Raw genomic sequence first — 17,863 nt, 5'->3', positions numbered from 1 at the left:
CTCCCCCTTTCTTATTTCTGGTCCAAATATTGCCCCTTTTCTCTGCCCCCTGCACAACAATACTCTTCAAAACTTGTCTATCTTTGCTGTCCCCAATTTTTCTACTCCCATTCTTTCCTAAACCCACTCCAGTCAGGTGGATGTTCTCCCTACACCACAGAAATGGCTTTTGTCCAGTTCACCGATGACATCTCTCTTGCCGTGGTCATTCTCTGCCCCTTTCATTTGACAGTTGGATCCTCCGCCTGGATCGAAACACTTTCTGTCAGGGCTACCACGACACTGCACTTAGTTGCTTCTCTAGCTTCTCCTTCTCAAGTCCCCTTCAGTGGTTCTTCCACTCTTCTGCCAGGCATCTAAATCTTGGAAGATCCTACAGCTCTGTCTTCGATCTTCTCTTTTGGAATCCTCTCCTCCTGGGTGATAACCTTTAGTTTCAAGGATGAAATATCTTCCATATGCTTCTGCCTTCCTAATCTTGACCAAATCACTAAGTTCCAGATTTGCACACCCAATTTCTTTCTCAGCATCTCTACTCAGAATGCTGAAGTTTAATACGTCCAGACAGAACTCTTGACGTGTGTCCTGTCCCTCACCATCAACTGGTTTTTCTTTCCGTCTCCTCCATCAACCCAGGTGCTCAGGCAAATTATAGGAGTGCACCGAGTCTTCCTTCACCCCCACCCCCAAACTCCACAGCCTCCCAGAAAGTCCTGCCAACTACCTTCCTTAAAATATACCCCAAGCCCAACCACTTCTCTTCACCTTCATGGACATCACCCTGGTTAAAGCATTCCTGTCCTCTGTGGGTTATTGCAGCAGACCTAACTATGCTTCTAGCATCCACTCCCACTCCAGCTAAAATCCATTCTCCACACTACCAGCAGAGTGATTTGTTTAAATTTAAACCACATCCTATCACTCCTCTGCTTAAAACCCTTTAACTGCTTCTCATCACAGTTGTAAAACTCAAAAGGCTTACTGGAGAGGTACAAACTATTAGGTACAAAGTAAGCTACAAGGATATATTGTACAATACGGGGAATATAACCAATCTTATAATAACTATAAATGGAGTATAACCTTTAAAAATTGTGAATCACTATATTGTACACCTATAACTTATATAACGTTGTACAGCAACTATATTTCAATTAAAAGAAAGGCTTACTAGATCCACAAGGTGTATGGGCCTTGGCCATCATCTACTTCTGCCCTCACCTCCTGCCACCCCTCCTTCATTCACTGGGCTTCAGCCCCTCTGGTCTTGTTTCTTGAACACATCATACTCCTCCAGTAGGTGTCTTTGCATATGCCACTGGTTCTGCCTGCAATATACTTCACCCAGATCTTCAGATGGCAGGTACTTTCTTATTTAGGTGACAGTTCAGATGTCTCCTCTTCCAAGTGGCCTTCCCTGACCACCCAAGTCTGGGATCACTCTTTGTCCCATTTGCTCCATTTTGCTTTCCTCAAAGCACGTATCATATCTTGAAATGATCGTTTTACTGAACAATTGATGAGTTTATTTCTATCTTTGCCAAGAAGAATGTCAGCTCCCAGAGGATGGAGACTTTCTCTTGCTCACAGCTCTCCCCGACTTCTAGAATAGTCTCTGCACATAGCAGGCCCTCAGCAAATTTTTGTTTGTTGGATAACTCCAGCACTACTTAGTACCTACGCTGTGGATTGGATTTCCAGGATTGTGTGAGTGGATTCATGAAGTGCCCGGATAGTAACACAGAGCTCAGCCAGCATAGGGGCCCAATGTTTTTTTCTTTTTCACTTTAAATTGGGAAGTGAGGGTGGGGATGGGGGCACGGTAGACACACTGCCACCCAGTGCACTGTGTCTGAGGGGCTTAATCTATGTAGTTATAAACCAAATGTATGCAAATGAAGACAAGTTCTCCTCCCCCTCAGGCGTGGCGTGTGGGGGACATTAAGGAAATCCCCACAGAAATGACTGCGTTAGCATTTTGTCCTGACAGATTAACGAAGAAATCCTAAGAAGAAACGTGAATTGCCCAGGATGCTTAATGTAGTAATTTATTTGCAAACACTCCTAAAAAGTAACGGAACAGCACTTAAACTAAATTAAACTAACTGGTTTTAGTAACTCCAGACTTTGAAACCAAAGAAAGATGTTAAAAATCAGTCGACATGTCAGAGAGTGGTAGAGTTCAGGGGATTGGGGGACATGGGCTCCCCTCAGGCTTCCTGCTACCATGTGACAGTGGGTGCGACCAGACCCCTTGACGCTATAAGTCAGGAACCTATAGGAACCTATAGGAACGCTATAGACCCACTGGAGGTTCAAGTGAGCTGAACATTACATATGTAAGAGGCCTATTTGTTCCTAACACCCTTCATCTTGACTTTTATTCCTTCTAAAAAATGAGGCAAATGCACAGCAAGACCTCAACTGATGTTTCTTGTTCAAAGATTCTATGCTTTAAATATAGACATTTTGTTTCAAGAAAGCTCTCTGATTTTATCACAAGTGAGTTTCAGCTTTTGGGCCTTGGTTAGGCCACAGGATAGACGATTCCCATGTAGGCTGGAGTTGAATAGTGCAGACTCTGGGTTCATCATCTGGGGCAGGTTGCATAGCCTCTGCATGCCTTAGCCTTCCCTTCTGTAAATTGGGGACAGTAATCGTCCTCCCTTGCCTAGCACTGTGCCTGGCATGTAGAAAATACTCAGTAAATGTTAGCCTTTATTACTAAGCCTATCATTCAGAGGAGGTTGTCAGCACAGTAAAAAAAAAAAAAAAAAAAAAATGTAGCAGGGCTTCCCTGGTGGCGCAGTGGTTGAACGTCCGCCTGCTGATGCAGGGGACACGGGTTCGTGCCCTGGTCCGGGAAGATCCCACATGCCGTGGAGCGGCTGGGCCCGTGAGCCATGGCCGCTGAGCCTGTGCGTCTGGAGCCTGTGCTCCGCAATGGGAGAGGCCACAACAGTGAGAGGCCTGCGTACCGCAAAAAAAAAAATGTAGCGTTTGCTCTTTGAAAGGTCCGTGTTATTCCAAACTCAAAATGATCCTCTTCTGTTGCAACTCAACTCATGGACTATTGCAAGATAGAGACAAACCAGGTTGACTATGAAGACACTGGACCCCACAACAGTGTCAGACACAGCACCTTGGGGCCCTGTAGGTCCGAGAGTGGAAAGAAGGAGGTGCCTCACCAGGACATGGCTGTGAAGGTCACAGGAAGCAGAAGCCACCAGTAATAGTCTAACTTCTCGGAGAACACAGCTATCAGCATTCCCACCAGCATCCCATTGTACCCATGGAGACCCGAGGCGATGGTGGTCCTGGGGTTGAAAACAGAGGTACTGTGTGAATTTGTTGGCACTTACTGGGTCTGTTCCTCCTGCTGCTCACAGAAAAAAGTCAGCTTAGTCAATGAATATAGGGTAGTCACACAGCTGCCGGCACATTTCTAGATCACACACACACACACACACACACACACACACACACATACCTTGATTACCCTTACTGATCTAGAATTAAATAATGCACTTTGTGTCTAAGCTCCCCTTTGCTTCTCAGGGGAGTCTAGACTGCTTTATATAGAGGGAAATCTAAGAGAAACCTGAGGTGTGTCACGGGGAAGGGGTGTGTGTGTGTGTGGTTTTTCAGAGAGAAAGGAGGGTTCAGAGAGCACTGGGGTAGTCAGGGTGGCTCCCTGGCAGAGGAGGGATTTGAAGGAAGGGTAGGATTAGTTAGGCCGAAGAAAAAGTGCTCAGTTGGGAAGAGTGTGATGCTACATGGTAGGTTGGGTGAGGCCCGTCAGAGAAGGCTTTGGAAACCAAGCTGAGGGATTGGGTTTTTAGCTAATGCACACTTGTCTTAGATTCTTAATCAGGATATTTGGGAAGATTAGGCAGGGAATGTGTGTGTTTCCCTCATAAAACTGGGAGCAAAAAAAGAGTCCATGGAGCAACTCTTTGAATGGCTTGGCAAGTTTTCCAGTGGATCATGGTCAGGAGGGAGGTTGGCGAATTAGACTGTCAGAGCAGGAAGGGACACAGGCTTCTTGAAGGTGACCTGTAGGTGGGCTGGGTGGAGTTCACCTCAGGGCAGTTTTGGCGAACAGTGATGGAACAGTAGGACAAGAGCTGACTCTGTTGGAGGCCATTTCTATGCCAGCTCTCCGTGAGGCTGTAGGTGAGTGGCAGCAAGGAATAGGGAACCCACTGCTTGAAACAGAGACACAAATCTTGGCTGGAGCCCATTTCTTCTGTCACCTACCAGACCTACACCCCAAAGAATTCAGCCTCTTATTCATCTGATCTCGTATGGTCTCCCAGCTAGAATTGGCGTGGTCCCCCAAGGCCACCTTAGAGGGGCACTGACACTTCTCATGGGAGACAAGTCAACCCATGCCTGTGCCTTGGTGGAGCTGGAATGTCAGGGGGGCTGGAGGAGTGCAGCGTTGGTTATAACACAAGCAACTCGGATCACTCCCCAGGCTCTGGGGTCACCAGGGGCCCCCGGATCTGCTGTCCACTCTGTCCACGTGCCAGGGAGAGCACTGACCTCCAGGTTAGAAGACGCAGGTCACATGTCCAAACCTGAACCCTGCCATCCACTGGTTGTGGCTCCTTCCGTGAGCACCTTACTCCTCCTAGCCTTCTTTCTCTCACTTGCAAAATGTGGACCCTCTTACCTTCACTGTCTGCCTTGTGAAGTGGCAGGAAGAATCACAGGTAACAAGGCACGACAGTGTTTTTCAATATTTTTACAGTACCCCATGGTAAGGAAGGAATGTGTTCATATTTTATAGTATGGCCCAGTTTCTCTCTCTCTCTCTCTCTCTCTCTCTCTCACCCCCCCCCACACGCAACATGACTGAAACAAAAATTTCACAAAATAATGTTTACCTTTACTACATATGGATTACTCTAATCTGTTTTATTTTACTCTATTATTTTAATTTTAAAAAGTCCTGTTTTTAAAAATTCATGATCTACAAATGAAGTGGTGACCACCAAATTTAAAAAAACCTGAGACTCTGGGCATTCCCAGACCTCTCTGATCATCAGAACTACCCAGGAGAATCTTGTTTAAAACACCGCCCACCTCCAGGTCCACTGAATGGGAATATCTCTGGGAGGGAGGGGGACTGGGGCTGAGAAACTACATTTCTTAACAATCACTCCAGGTGTTTCTGGCCATCAGGAAAGTTTGGGAACCATTGGAATAACATATGGCAAAGTCTGAGGAAATGGTCCCGTTCTCTAAAATGCACTTGTTGTTGTTACTGGGCTTTGTGACCACCGGTGCAGAGCTGCCCCCCACCCCCCGACCCAACCTGCCCCCTCTCAGCTCCTGTTGTTCCCTTCTCCATGCCACCCCCCCACGCCCTCACTGCCTTCTCCTCTTGCCTTCCTCTCTCCCACATCAATGTTACTAGCTCAAGGCTGCCCTCTCTAAACTTCCCAACACTTAATGAGGTCTGCCTTCTCTGAGCTCTCCAGTATATACTGTCTTGTATATATAATATACTGTATTATTCTGAGACATTTCTTATCTGTTAGTCTTATCTCCCTCAACTAGATTGTAGGCTCCATGAAGGAAGAGCAGCTTAAGTGTTCCTCTGCACCTGCCTTCGAGGGAGTGTTTCCAGAAGTCTCTACAGTCAGATGGAGCCTGGTACTGTCACTTGTTGTGAACTTAGGAGAAGTTTAACTGTGTAAAGAACTCCAGTGACATGTTTAAAGCTGATACTCAGGAGACTGTGGTTGGCTGATACTAGGATAAGGTCACTCAAGTAAACACTTCTCCACCTGTCTATCCCAAGAACCCAAGACCCTCAGAGAGAGGAACTCACCTGTCCTGGCTCAAGACAAGGGCAGTTAAAGTTGACACCACTGTCCCCAGACCCCCAGCGATTGTCCACCAGGGATTCTGGATCAGGAGCCCTATGAAGATGATGAACCCGCTGAGAGGGTTGTTGACGAACATCACCTGAGCGGCCCCCCTCAGAACCCAGTCTGTGAACTGGAAGGCCAGGTGCTTATCTGAAAGAGATAAGCAGAGTCATCAGCAGGGATCAGCCTGTGCTTCCCTGCTGGACCACTGGTTGGCGAGGCAACCAAGGCAGACAGGGATGCACTAGCCAGGACATTTTCCCTCATTCAGTCTGGCGCCCAGCCCGAATCTCTGCGTGGCCTGACAATCAGTCCACAGTGGTGTCAGTTTTGCCATACAGACTGAGGCACCATGCTGAGACCAATTTAATGCTATTCCAGCCATCGCCTTGGTTGGTAAGGAAGCCCCAGGAACATTCCAAGGGAAATTTATTGGTCCAAAGGAAGATGTGGGGAGGGAAGGAAACTCTTTTTGTGTAGAGCTGTATGACTCAGTTGAGGGCTGGTATCTCAGCAGCAAAGAATACAGTCTGGAGAAAAAAAGGCTTGGAAAGAAATGATTTTAGCCCAGCTGTGAAATCAGCATTGAGTTATGTATTGACATTGAGTATTGACATGCATTCTGTCTCATTCTCTGGTTTGGTTTCCAGGACAATATATACAAGTGAGGGGCAAGTGGGGGAGGGTAGGTTAGGGATATTTGTTGCAACATTTAGTTTAGGGAAACTAGGAGAAGAATGATGTTAAAAGGGAAGAATCTGGAACATTGGGGAGGCTGAGGCCAATATTTTCTTGGCACATAGAAAATGACTGTGGAATAAGTGAAGGAATGACCATTCAGTTTGTTTGAAAATGGCTTCTATGTTGCTAATGTGGTTGTCCTATATCTATTCCATGTAGGAGTGAAGAATTTGCAAAGAACTAAAATCAGTGGAATGCACTGAATTCTGAAACCATGGGAATTCAGGTAGTAGGATACATTACAGCCACCCAGAGCCAGCCCTGAGCTGGAGGACCTCAAATGTGGTGGCCCTGCCATGGGTGAGTGTGGGAGCAGCTTCCTCAGTCCAAGCCAGAGGGAGGGCTGGCTCTCTGGCCTGGCCTGGCAGCTTCTGCCCTGGGCATTGGCCTACCTTTCAGCCAGCTCCTGCATTCCTTCATCTCGCCTGTGAGGTAGCCCACAGCTTGAAAGAGGCTGATGCCCCCTTGGCCCAAAGAGCCCTGAGGGGCTGCCCCACTTTCTCTTCTTCTACCCTTTTCATTGGGTTTTTCAATCTTCACAATGTGGCTTTCTTCTCTGGATGACCGAAGATCCTTTAAGGAGAAGCCATGACAAAACATCAAATAATATAGCTTTTTGAGAGCAGGGGCATTTGGGGGTAGGGAAGATTGTCAGATTTTTTGATAAAGGTAGAGGATCATGAGACAAATAAATGTCCATTGTGCAATGCTGTCTAGAGTGCCCCACGCAGGCCTGCTCTTCCCAGGACTTCTACACGTTCCTCATAGCAGGGTTCTTAACTTTTTGTGCCATGGATCCCCTTTGGCAGTTTGGTAGGCCTGTGGGCTTCCTTCCAGAATGTTTGTAAATGAATAAAATAAATAAGAATGCAATGAAAACCAATTATATTGAAATGCAGTTATCACAATATTAAAAAAAAACCTGCTATGCATATAGGGGCAGCAGATCCAATACCAATTATAATTTTAAAGCATTGATGAGTGACTATGCGGGGTAACAACTCAGGACAACTCTATAGGGCCATTCTAGCTCCAGAACTCACCGTAGGCTCACCTGAGGCCTTTATTGTGACTGCATCACAGCCCAACTTCTGCCTAATTCTGCTGCCTTTACTTCTCTGCAAGTATTGACCCCAAGGATACACCCCAGTAAACTTCTTACATCCAACTCTCCATCTCAGAGTCAGCTTTCTGGGGGAACCCAATCATGTGACAATGACAAAAATCTCAGGTACTACTAATACGGCTGTTGTTCTTTGCTTGTATTTATAATTGAAGTAAATGCTAAAGTTCATTGGAGGTTAGTGAAAATAAAGATAAATTAGTTTTTCCATCCAAGTTCACATCCCCGTCAATCTTGTCTATGGATGCCTGGGTCAGGACTCCTTGCTCTAAAACTGTGCTTTCCAATATAGTATCCATATGGCTCTTGACACTTAAAATGTGGCTAATCTGAACTGAGATGTGCTCGAAGTAGGTTTTGAAGGTTTAGTACGAAAAAAGAATGTGTAAAAGATCTCAGTGATACTTTATATTGATTAAATATTAAAATAATAATATATGTATTTATATATATTAGGCTAAATAAAATATATTATTAAAATTAATTTCACCTGATTAATACAGATAGCCAAAAGGTACATAAAATATGCTCAACGTCACTAATTATAAGAGAAATGCAAATGAAAACTACAATGAGGTATCACCTCACACCAGTCAGAATGGCCATCATCAAAAAGTCTACAAGTAATAAATGCTGGAGAGGGTGTCGAGAAAAGGGAACCCTCCTACACTGTTGGTGGGAATGTAAATTGGTGCAGCCACTATGGAGAACAGCATGGAGGTTCCTGAAAAAACTAAAAATAGAGCTACCATATGATCCTTCAATCCCAATCCTAGGCATACATACGGGGAAAAACGTAATTCAAAAAGATACATGCACCCCGATGTTCATTGCAGCACTATTTACAATAGCCAAGACATGGAAGCAACCTAAGTGTCCATCAACAGATGAATAGACAAAGAAGATGTGGTATATTTATACAATGGAATAGTAGCCATAAGAAAGAATGAAATAATGCCATTTGCAGCAACATGGATGGACCTTGAGATTATCATACTAGATGAGGTAGGTCAGTCAGAGAAAGACAAATATATGATATTGCTCATATGTGGAGTCTAAAGAAAAAATAATGCAAAGGAACTTATATACAAAACAGAAATAGACTCATAGACTTAGAAAATAGACTTATGGTTACCAAGGGGGAAGTGGGGGGAGGGATGGTTAGTTTGGATTAACATATATACATTACTATGTATAAAATAGATAACCAACAAGGACCTACTATATAGCACAGAGAACTACACTCAATATTTTGTAATAACCTATAAGGGAAAAGAATCTGAAAAAGAACATATATGTGTAGATATAAAACTGAACAATAATATATATATAGTTATATATATAACAGAATCACTATGCTGTATATCTGAAACTAACACAACATTGTAAATAAACCATACTTCAATAAAAAATAAAATAAATTAATTTCACCTGCTTCTTTTTCTTTTTAAAATGTAGTTAATATAAATTTAAACTTACATGTGTGACTCATATTATGTTACTATTGTATACTGATGGTCTACAGCTTTCTCTAACCTCATCACTGCATCAAAACTTAAATGTCTTGAAGATGTCAGTAGAAATGGTGAAGTGAGGACCTCCTCAAATTCTCTCCTCCATTAAGGTAATGAGAACACTGGAAAAAAATGTGCTGGAGGTGGTGGATAACAGTTGAGGAAAACAAGAAGCTCATCAAAAAGCTTAAAAGGAAAAACTGGGGAATGAGATATCCAAAGGGGGCTTTAAAAGCCTTGGGCATATTGCTGTGAATCTAGAACACCTCATGCATGTGTAGGGCTTGCACATGCCCAGGACAGTATGTATGCTCAAGAAAGACCTGAGAATGCCCTAAGCTCTCACCTCTGGCTTAGTCTGAATCTCTATGAAAGCAGAAATTAAAGGCTAGGTGGAGTTGAAAACTGCCTAGGTGAGGGTTGAAGATGCCCCAACACACAGACAGCTCTCCTTGGCAAAGACTGAGAAGCTTACTGATCCCAGGCATTTAAGGAAATCTCTGTCCAATAATTAGCTAAACTTTAAGCTGACTGAGCAGAGATTTCAGTGGCTACAACTGACAAAAGAATAAAGACTTTCCAGAACTAGTCCAGAAAAGCCATTAAACAAAGAAGCCAGCAACGACAAAACCTGGGGAGAGGGAAGAATCTGATTTTCAGAGTTGTCACATTATTTAATACATCCAGTTTTTTAACAAACAATTATGAGACATGCAAAGAAACAAGAAAGTATGAGACAAGGGAAATAAAGCAATCAATAGGAACTGTCCCTGAGGAAGGCCAGACTTATTAAACAAAGATTTAAAATCACCTTAAAATATCATCAGGGAACAAAAGAAAACCATGTTTAAAAACTAAAGGAGAGTATGAGAAATATGAGAACAATCTCACTAAATAGAGATTATCAATAAAGAGAAAATTATAAAAGAAACAAATAGAAATCCTGAAGTTGAAAGGTATAAAAATGGAAATGAAAAATTTGTTAGAGGAGCTCAACAGCAGCTTGGAGCACTCAGAAGAAAGAATCAGGGCTTTCCTGGTGGCGCAGTGGTTGAGAGTCCGCCTGCCGATGCAGGGGACACGGGTTCATGCCCCGGTCCGGGAAGATCCCACATGCGCGGAGCAGCTGGGCCCGTGAGCCATGGCTGCTGAGCCTGCGCGTCCGGAGCCTGTGCTCCACAATGGGAGAGTCTACAACAGTGAGAGGCCTGCGTACCGCAAAAAACAACAACAACAAAAAAACAACAAAAAAGAAAGAATCAGAAAACCTAAAGGCAAGTCAATTGAGATTATCCAATCTGAGGAACAGAAAGAAAACAGAAAGATGAAAAATGAACATAGCCTCAGAGACCTGTGGGACCCATCAAGTGTACCACCATATGCATAATGGGCATTCCAGAAGGGAAGGAGAGAGAAAGGGGCAGGAATATTGGACAACTTCCCAAATTTGATGAAAATCAGTAATAGACACATCAAAGTAGCTCAACAAACTTCCAGTAGGATAAACTCAAAGAGATCTTCACCTAGACATATCATAAACTATTAAAAGTCAAAGACAAGAGTAATTTTGTATAGACTCTTGAAAGCAGCAAGAGTGAATCAAGGCATTACATACAAGAAATCCTCAATAGAATTAACACCCAATTTCAGAAACCATGGAAGTCTGAAGGCAGTGGAATGACATATTGAAAGTGCTGAAAGAAAGACTGTCAATCAAGAATTCTATATTCAGCAAAACAGATTTTTAAAAATGAAGGAGAAATGAACACATTCTGAGATAAATGAAAACTGAGAGAATTTATTGCTAGTAGACCTGCCTATGAGAAATATTAAAATGAGTCCTTCAAGGCTGATATAAAAGGACAATAAGAAGGACACTAGTATCTCAAGAAGAAATAAAGAGTATTGGTAAAGGTAACTACATAGGTAAATACAATAGACAGTATAAATGTATTTTTGGTAATTCTCTTCTTCCCCTTCTGATGCAAAGACAACTTCATAAAATAATTGTAAGTCTGTGTTGGCGGGCATACAGTGTATAAAGATATAATTTGTATGACAGTAACAGCACAAAGGAGGTGGGGATAGAGCTACATAGGAACACAGCTTTTGGATAATATTGTAATTAAGTTGGTTTTAATCCAAGCTAGAATGTTATAAATTAAGATGTTTAGTTGTAATATCCAGGGCAACTACTCAGAAGATAACTAGAAACATATAGAAAACAATGACAGAAGAATTAAAATGATACACTAGAAAATATCTGTTTAAGACAAAAGATGGCATAGTGAAATAATAGAGAAACAGAAAAAAGACATAGAAAACAAATAGCAAAATGGCAGGCATAGATCCTACCTTATCAGTAACTAAATTAAATATAAATGGATTCACAATTCAATTAAAAGACAGAGATTGGCAGAACGGAATTTAAAAAGTTATACAACTAAATCTTGTCTACAAGAGACACAATTTATATTCAAATATGTAAATAGGTTGTAAGGACGGAAAAAGATAATATTGTGCAAACCGTTACCAAAAAAAAAAAGCTGGAGTGACTATACTAAGATCAGCAAAATAAACCTTTTGCTAAGACAAAATTTGTTACTAGAGAGTAAGAAAGACACTTTTAATGATAAAAGGATCAATCTATGAAGAAGATATAAGAATTATAAACACTAACATGCCTAACAAAGCCCCAAATTACATGAAGCAGAAGTTGGCAGAATTGAAGGGAGGAAAAGTCAACTCAATAATAATAATTGGAGACTTCTATACTCCACTTGAAAAAAATGGATAGAATAACTAGACAGAAGATCAAGGAAATAGAAGACTTGAACAACGCTATAAACTAACTAGACCTAATACATATCTATAGAACACTTCACCCAGCAATAGCAGAATATACCTTTTATAGTGCACATGGAACCTTCTCCAATATAGACCATGCTAGGCCATAAATAAGTAAAACATTTTTACTGATAAAAATATCAGTAAAGGGATTGAAATCATTCACAATATGTTCTCTGGTCACAATGGAGTGAAATCAGAAATCAAACATAGAAGGATATTTGGAAAATATGTGGAAATTAAACAACACACTCCTAAATAATCCATGGATCAGAGAGGAAATCAGAAGAGAAATTGGAAAATATTTCATTCATTGAGATGAATGAAAACAAAACCACAACACACCAAAACTTATGGGATGCAGCTAAATCACTGAGTAGAGTGAAATTTGTAAATATAAATACCTATGTTAAAAAAGAAGAAATATCTCAACAACCTAACCTTTCACTTTAAGAAACTAGAAAAATAACAGTGAATTAAACCCAAAGCAAGTAGAAGGAAGGAAAAGTTGATTCTTTGGAACGATCAAAATTAACAAACTTTTAACTAGTTTTACAAAGAAAAAGAAGAGCAGATTGAAATAACTAGAATCAGAAATGAAAGAGGGTGCATTACTACCAACCTTAAAGAAAAAGAAAGGATTATAAGGAAGTGGATTATAAAGAAATTAATAATTGCATGCTAATAAATTAGATAACCTAGATGAACTGTATAAATTCTTAGAAAGCCACAAACTACCAAAACTGACTCAGGAAGAAATAGAAAATCTGAATTGACTCATAACAAAGTAAAGCAACTGAATTAGTTAAAAACCAAACCAAACCAAAATTTCCCACAAAACCCCAAGTCCTGGTGGCTTCACTTGTGAATTGCACCAAATGTTTAAAGAATTAATACCAATATCTTCTAAAGAGTAGAAGAGAAGGGAACACTTCTTAACACATTCTATAAGGCTACTATTATCCTGATATCAAAACCAGACAAAGTAATCACAAGAAAGAAAACTATAGACCAATATGCTTTATGAATATAGATGCAAAAATCCTTAACAAAATACTAGCAAAACAAATCCAAGCAGGATATGAAAAAGATTATGACCAAAAGAGAATTCTAAGAATTTGAGGCTGTTTCAACCTATAAAAACTATCAACAGATTGTTTAATAGAATAAAGAAAAAAACTCACATGATTATCTTGATAAACACAGAAAAAACATTTGAAAAATTAAGCAACCTTTCCTGATAAAAAACAATCAACAGACTAGGAATAGAAAGGAAGTTCCTCAACCTAATAATAAAAACCCACAGCTAATATCAAACTTAGTGGTGAAAGACTGGATGCTTTCCCTCTAAGATCAGGAACAAGAGAAAGATGTGTGCTCTTGTCACTACTATTCAACATTGTACTGGAAGTTCTAGCCAGAGGAATTAGGTAAGAAAAAAACAGACAAAAGGGACCCATATTGGAAAGAAAGAATTTAAACTATCTCTATTTGAAGATGGAACATCCTTTTATACATAAAATCCTTAAGGAATCTACAAAAAACTATTAGAGATAATGAATGAGTTCAGCAAGTTTGCAGGATAGACAATCAATATACAAAACAAATTTATTTTTATACATTGGCAATGAACAATTGAAAAATAAGATTAAGAAAACAATTCTATTTATGCAGCATGAAAAAGAATCAAATATTTTGGAATGAATTTAACAAAAGAGGTGCCAGACTGTACACTTAAAAACTATGAAACATCATTGAAAGAAATTAAAGACTCAATAAAAGGAAAGATAACCTATGTCCAAGGACTGAAAGACTTAATATTGTTAAGATGACATTCTCCAAATTGATCTATAGATTTAACACAATCCCTATCAAAATGCCAGTTGCTTTTTTATTTTTTTTCAGAAATTGAAAGTTGCATCCTAAAATTCATATGGAAATTTAAGGATCTCAGAATAGATACAACAATCTTGAAAAAGAAGAACAAAGTTGGAGAACTCATACTTTCTGATTTCAAAACTTACTGCAAAGCTACAGTGATCAAGGTGGTGTGGTATTGCCATAAGGATAAACATATAAATCAGTTCAATAGAAATGAGAGTCCAGAAACAAACCCATACATTTATAGTCAATTGATTGTTGTTAGGAATATCAAGACAATTCAGTGGAGGAAGGATAATCTTTTTAACAAATGATTCTGGGACAAGTGGACATCCACTTGGTAAAATATTAAAATTGGACCCCTACTTAATATCATATACAGAAGGGAACTCAAAATGGATAAAAGACTTACATGTAAGAGCTAAAACTATAAAACCCTTAGATTAAAACATTGGAGTAAATCTTTGTGACCTTGGATAAGAAAATGTTTTCTTGCATATGACACCAAAAGCATAAGCAATCAAAGAAAAAATAGATAAATTGGACTTAATCAGAATGAAAAACTCTGCTTCTAGGACACTATCAAGAAAGTGAAAAGATAACCTACAGAGTGGGAGAAATTATTTGCAAATTATATATCTGGACAGGGTCTAATATCCAGAATATAAAAAGAATGATTACAACTCCACAATAAAAAGACCAATAACCCAATTTAAAAAATGGGCAAAAGGTTTGAAAAGACATTTTTCCAAAGAAGATATACAAGTGGCCAGTAAGAACATGAAAAGATGTTCGACATCATTTGCCATTAGGGAAATGCTAATCAAAATCACAATGAGATGCCATTTCACATTCACCTAGGCTGTAACAAAAAAGACAGCAACACATTTTGGTGAGGAGGTGTAGTGGCACGATGTGCACATAGCTGGTGAGAATATACACTAATGCAGCCACTTTGGAAAAAGAGTTTGGCAGTTTGTTAAAATACTAAACATAGACTTACCATATGACCCAGAAATACCACTTCTAGGTATATACCCAAGAAAAATAGAAACGTGTCCACACAAAAACTTCTACACAGATGCTTGTAGTAGGATTACTACTTATACAGCCTCAAAGCAGAAACAACCCGAATGTCCACCCGCTGATGGATAAATAAAATACAGTATATTCATACAAGGAAATATTATTTGGCCATAAAAAGGAATGATCTACTGAAAGAACCCAAAAACATTATGCTAAATGAATGAAACCAACCACAAAAGGCCACAAATTATATGATTCCATTTATATGAAATGTACAGAGTAGGCAAATCCATAGGGACAGAAAGTAGATTGGTGGTTGCCAGGGGTTGGGGGGAGGATGGAATGAGGACTGACTGCTAATGAGTATGGATTTTCTTTTTGAGGTGATAAAAATATTCTGGCATTAGATAATGATGATGTTTGCACAGCTTTGTAAATATGCTAAAAAACTGTAATGTATACTTGAAAGGTGTGAATTTTACGGTACCTGAATTACATCTCATTAAAAAACATAAGCAGTCTTGGGTTCTCTTCCACTGAATCTGTAGCTAGCCAGGCTGCCTTGGTGCTTCTGGGTCCAAGGGGTGCTGAAGGCCTGTGTTTGAATGAGGGCTTCCTTTTGGAGATAGTAGAGTAATTCAAGGGTGCAGGTGTAAGGGGAAAGATTTTGGGGACTGGTTGGAAGACTGGTATGTGTGTGTGTGCATTCTCTACTTGTCCTTAAAATCATGTCACACACAGAGCCACATTTTCCATCTAAGGCCAAATAGGGCTGCTTGTGGGTGTGAGCACGTTTGGGAGGCAGAATCTCCCCAGCGGCGACACTTCCATGGCATTAGGTCACATGTGCTGGGAGAGCAGCATCTTTCTACACTCTTTCCCCTACCATCCACCTGGGAAACACCCTGGGAGGGACGTTCCTCACCTTTTCTTCAGGCATTTCCAGGAGGGGCAGAGCCGGGTGTGTATCCTGGGGGCTTGAGGGCCAGCTAGGGCTGGTCAACTCTGACTCATAGAGTTTGTGTCTGCTGGAAAGAGGCTCTGGCAGGAGAGGACTGCTGTGAATGTGAGTGTCAGACATCTCTTCCATGCGGCGGTCACTCATGGATCATGTGACTGGTGAAAGGAAAGGGGAAGAACAGGTGAGTCAGGATGGGGCCTCAGGGACTTGACCAAGGCTGGATGGAGGCCCCAGGAGGACTGAGGTCTGTCCTGACACAAGGGACCTACTCCTCCAGTCTCCAGAGGGGCCTGAAGCCATTCCTCAACCCACGTGACCTGTACCTTTCAAAATGCCCCCATTCTTCCAAGCCCAGAAGAAAGTCCATTTCTGCTGTGCAGATTTCCCTGACCACCCAGTTAGACTAGATCTCTTTTTTTTTTTTCTGATCACTAAAATATTTTTTCTCTACCTTTCATATCGTCCATTGTACTCTCTTATTGTGGTAATTAGTTGTACATATATTTTCCCCTTGATACATACATGTGGATCTGGGTCTTCCAACCAAATGGGGGTCTAAGAGAGATTTGTTTTCTTAGTTGCTGTGCAGCTTATATTGCTGACAGTTGGCCTGCAGTGCCCCCTCTCTCCCCTCTGCCCTCAGTGCCCTTTCCAGCTCCTCCCCCCTTCCCTTCCCCAGGAGCAGTAAGCAGCTCTGGTATGATCTCTTGGAGGCTATGTGCACGGGTCCCTCCATGTGGGGCTCCTTTTCCTTTCACCACTGGGCCAGGGCTTATGCCAGGACTTGGTTTTAAACAACCTCTGCCCAGCGTCCTTAGTTTCCAGTTTAGTCCGCCTGCCTCCTCGTAGCTCTGTACTTCTCCTCTTCCTGTCTCAGCCATTCTTCCTTGGCCTCTTCCAGCTCAATTACGTCTTCCTTGACTTTGACTTTATTGCTTCTTTGGGAGGTGGTTTTGGATCCGCACACAGTCTCCTCTCGGTATGAGCTAGAGTTTTCCTCATTGGTCCGTGCTGCCATGGGTTAACCTTCCATCTACATGCCTGTAACTCCCAAATCTAACATTTCCAGCCCAGTTTTGAGCACTCGATTCATAGATTTAATTCTTTACTTCATACTTGCATGTGGATGTTCCAGAAGCAGCTTAAACTTAATACAATGAGACAACTCACAATGTTCCCTGCCCAAGTCCTGTCCTCCTCCCTCAAAGGGGCCCATTCCCGGAAAAGTCCCCTCCCCCTTCCAAGCTGCTCCTTCAGACAACTCAGGAGTCAAACTCCGTGCTCCCTTCTCTTCCACTCTCCAAATCCAGTAATTCTATCTCTAAGATACACCTTGATGTACAGTATCACCACTTAGTTGTCATTACTTCTTGTCACTTCTCCAATAACTCTCAAATGATCACCTCTACCTCTTCTCAGATTTCTCCTCCAAGCCGTGCTCCACAGGCAGTCAGAGTTGTCATATTAACACTCAAGACTACTCATGTCTGTTTCCTGATTAAATCCCTTCAGTGGCTACAGAGGGAAAGCCACTGGGCTCCACACTGGCCTTCTTCTAGCACTTTCTACCTCAGGGTCTCTGTAAATGCTGGTCCATCTGCCTGGAAGGCTTCTCCCTCATTCTTTACCTGGGTGACTCCTACTTTTCCCTTTGTGTCAATTATCACCTATCAGTGATGCGTTCCCTGATGGTCTCCTGTCACATGTCCTCATGCGACCCAGTATTTTTCCTTATACTGCTGTATCCCAGCTCCTAGCATAGAGCCTGGCACATAGTAGGTATTCGATAAATAAGTAGTTCAGTGAAGGAGAAGGAGGGAAGGAAGAAAAGGGTTAAGGAAGGGTGGAAAGCTGCAGGTAACTGCTAGAGTGGGGGAACTTTACAAAT

The 17,863-nt window shown here is 41.4% G+C and overlaps 1 protein-coding gene across 1 annotated transcript in view; it reads right to left on the bottom strand.

Moving 5' to 3' along the window:
• Nucleotides 1–17,577, bottom strand: part of SLC14A2 (solute carrier family 14 member 2) — a 56,357-nt gene extending 38,780 nt beyond the window's left edge. Inside the window, exons 1-4 of the mRNA XM_022561811.2 lie at nt 15,940–17,577; nt 7,016–7,196; nt 5,843–6,032; nt 3,189–3,317 (exon numbers count right to left, since the gene is read on the bottom strand). Of these exons, the coding sequence (XP_022417519.1) occupies nt 3,189–3,317; nt 5,843–6,032; nt 7,016–7,196; nt 15,940–16,119 (680 nt within the window). The 5' untranslated portion in view covers nt 16,120–17,577. The remainder of the gene's footprint in view (nt 1–3,188; nt 3,318–5,842; nt 6,033–7,015; nt 7,197–15,939) is intronic.
• Nucleotides 17,578–17,863: the final 286 nt, after the last annotated feature.

This window comes from Delphinapterus leucas, chromosome 14 (assembly GCF_059928025.1).
Source record: "Delphinapterus leucas isolate spDelLeu-1000000601 "Yukka" chromosome 14, BTC_Dleu_Yukka2, whole genome shotgun sequence".
Taxonomy (NCBI): domain Eukaryota; kingdom Metazoa; phylum Chordata; class Mammalia; order Artiodactyla; family Monodontidae; genus Delphinapterus; species Delphinapterus leucas.
The sequence above is the reverse complement of the archived record's forward strand: the minus strand, read 5'-3'. Positions and strand labels throughout refer to the sequence as shown.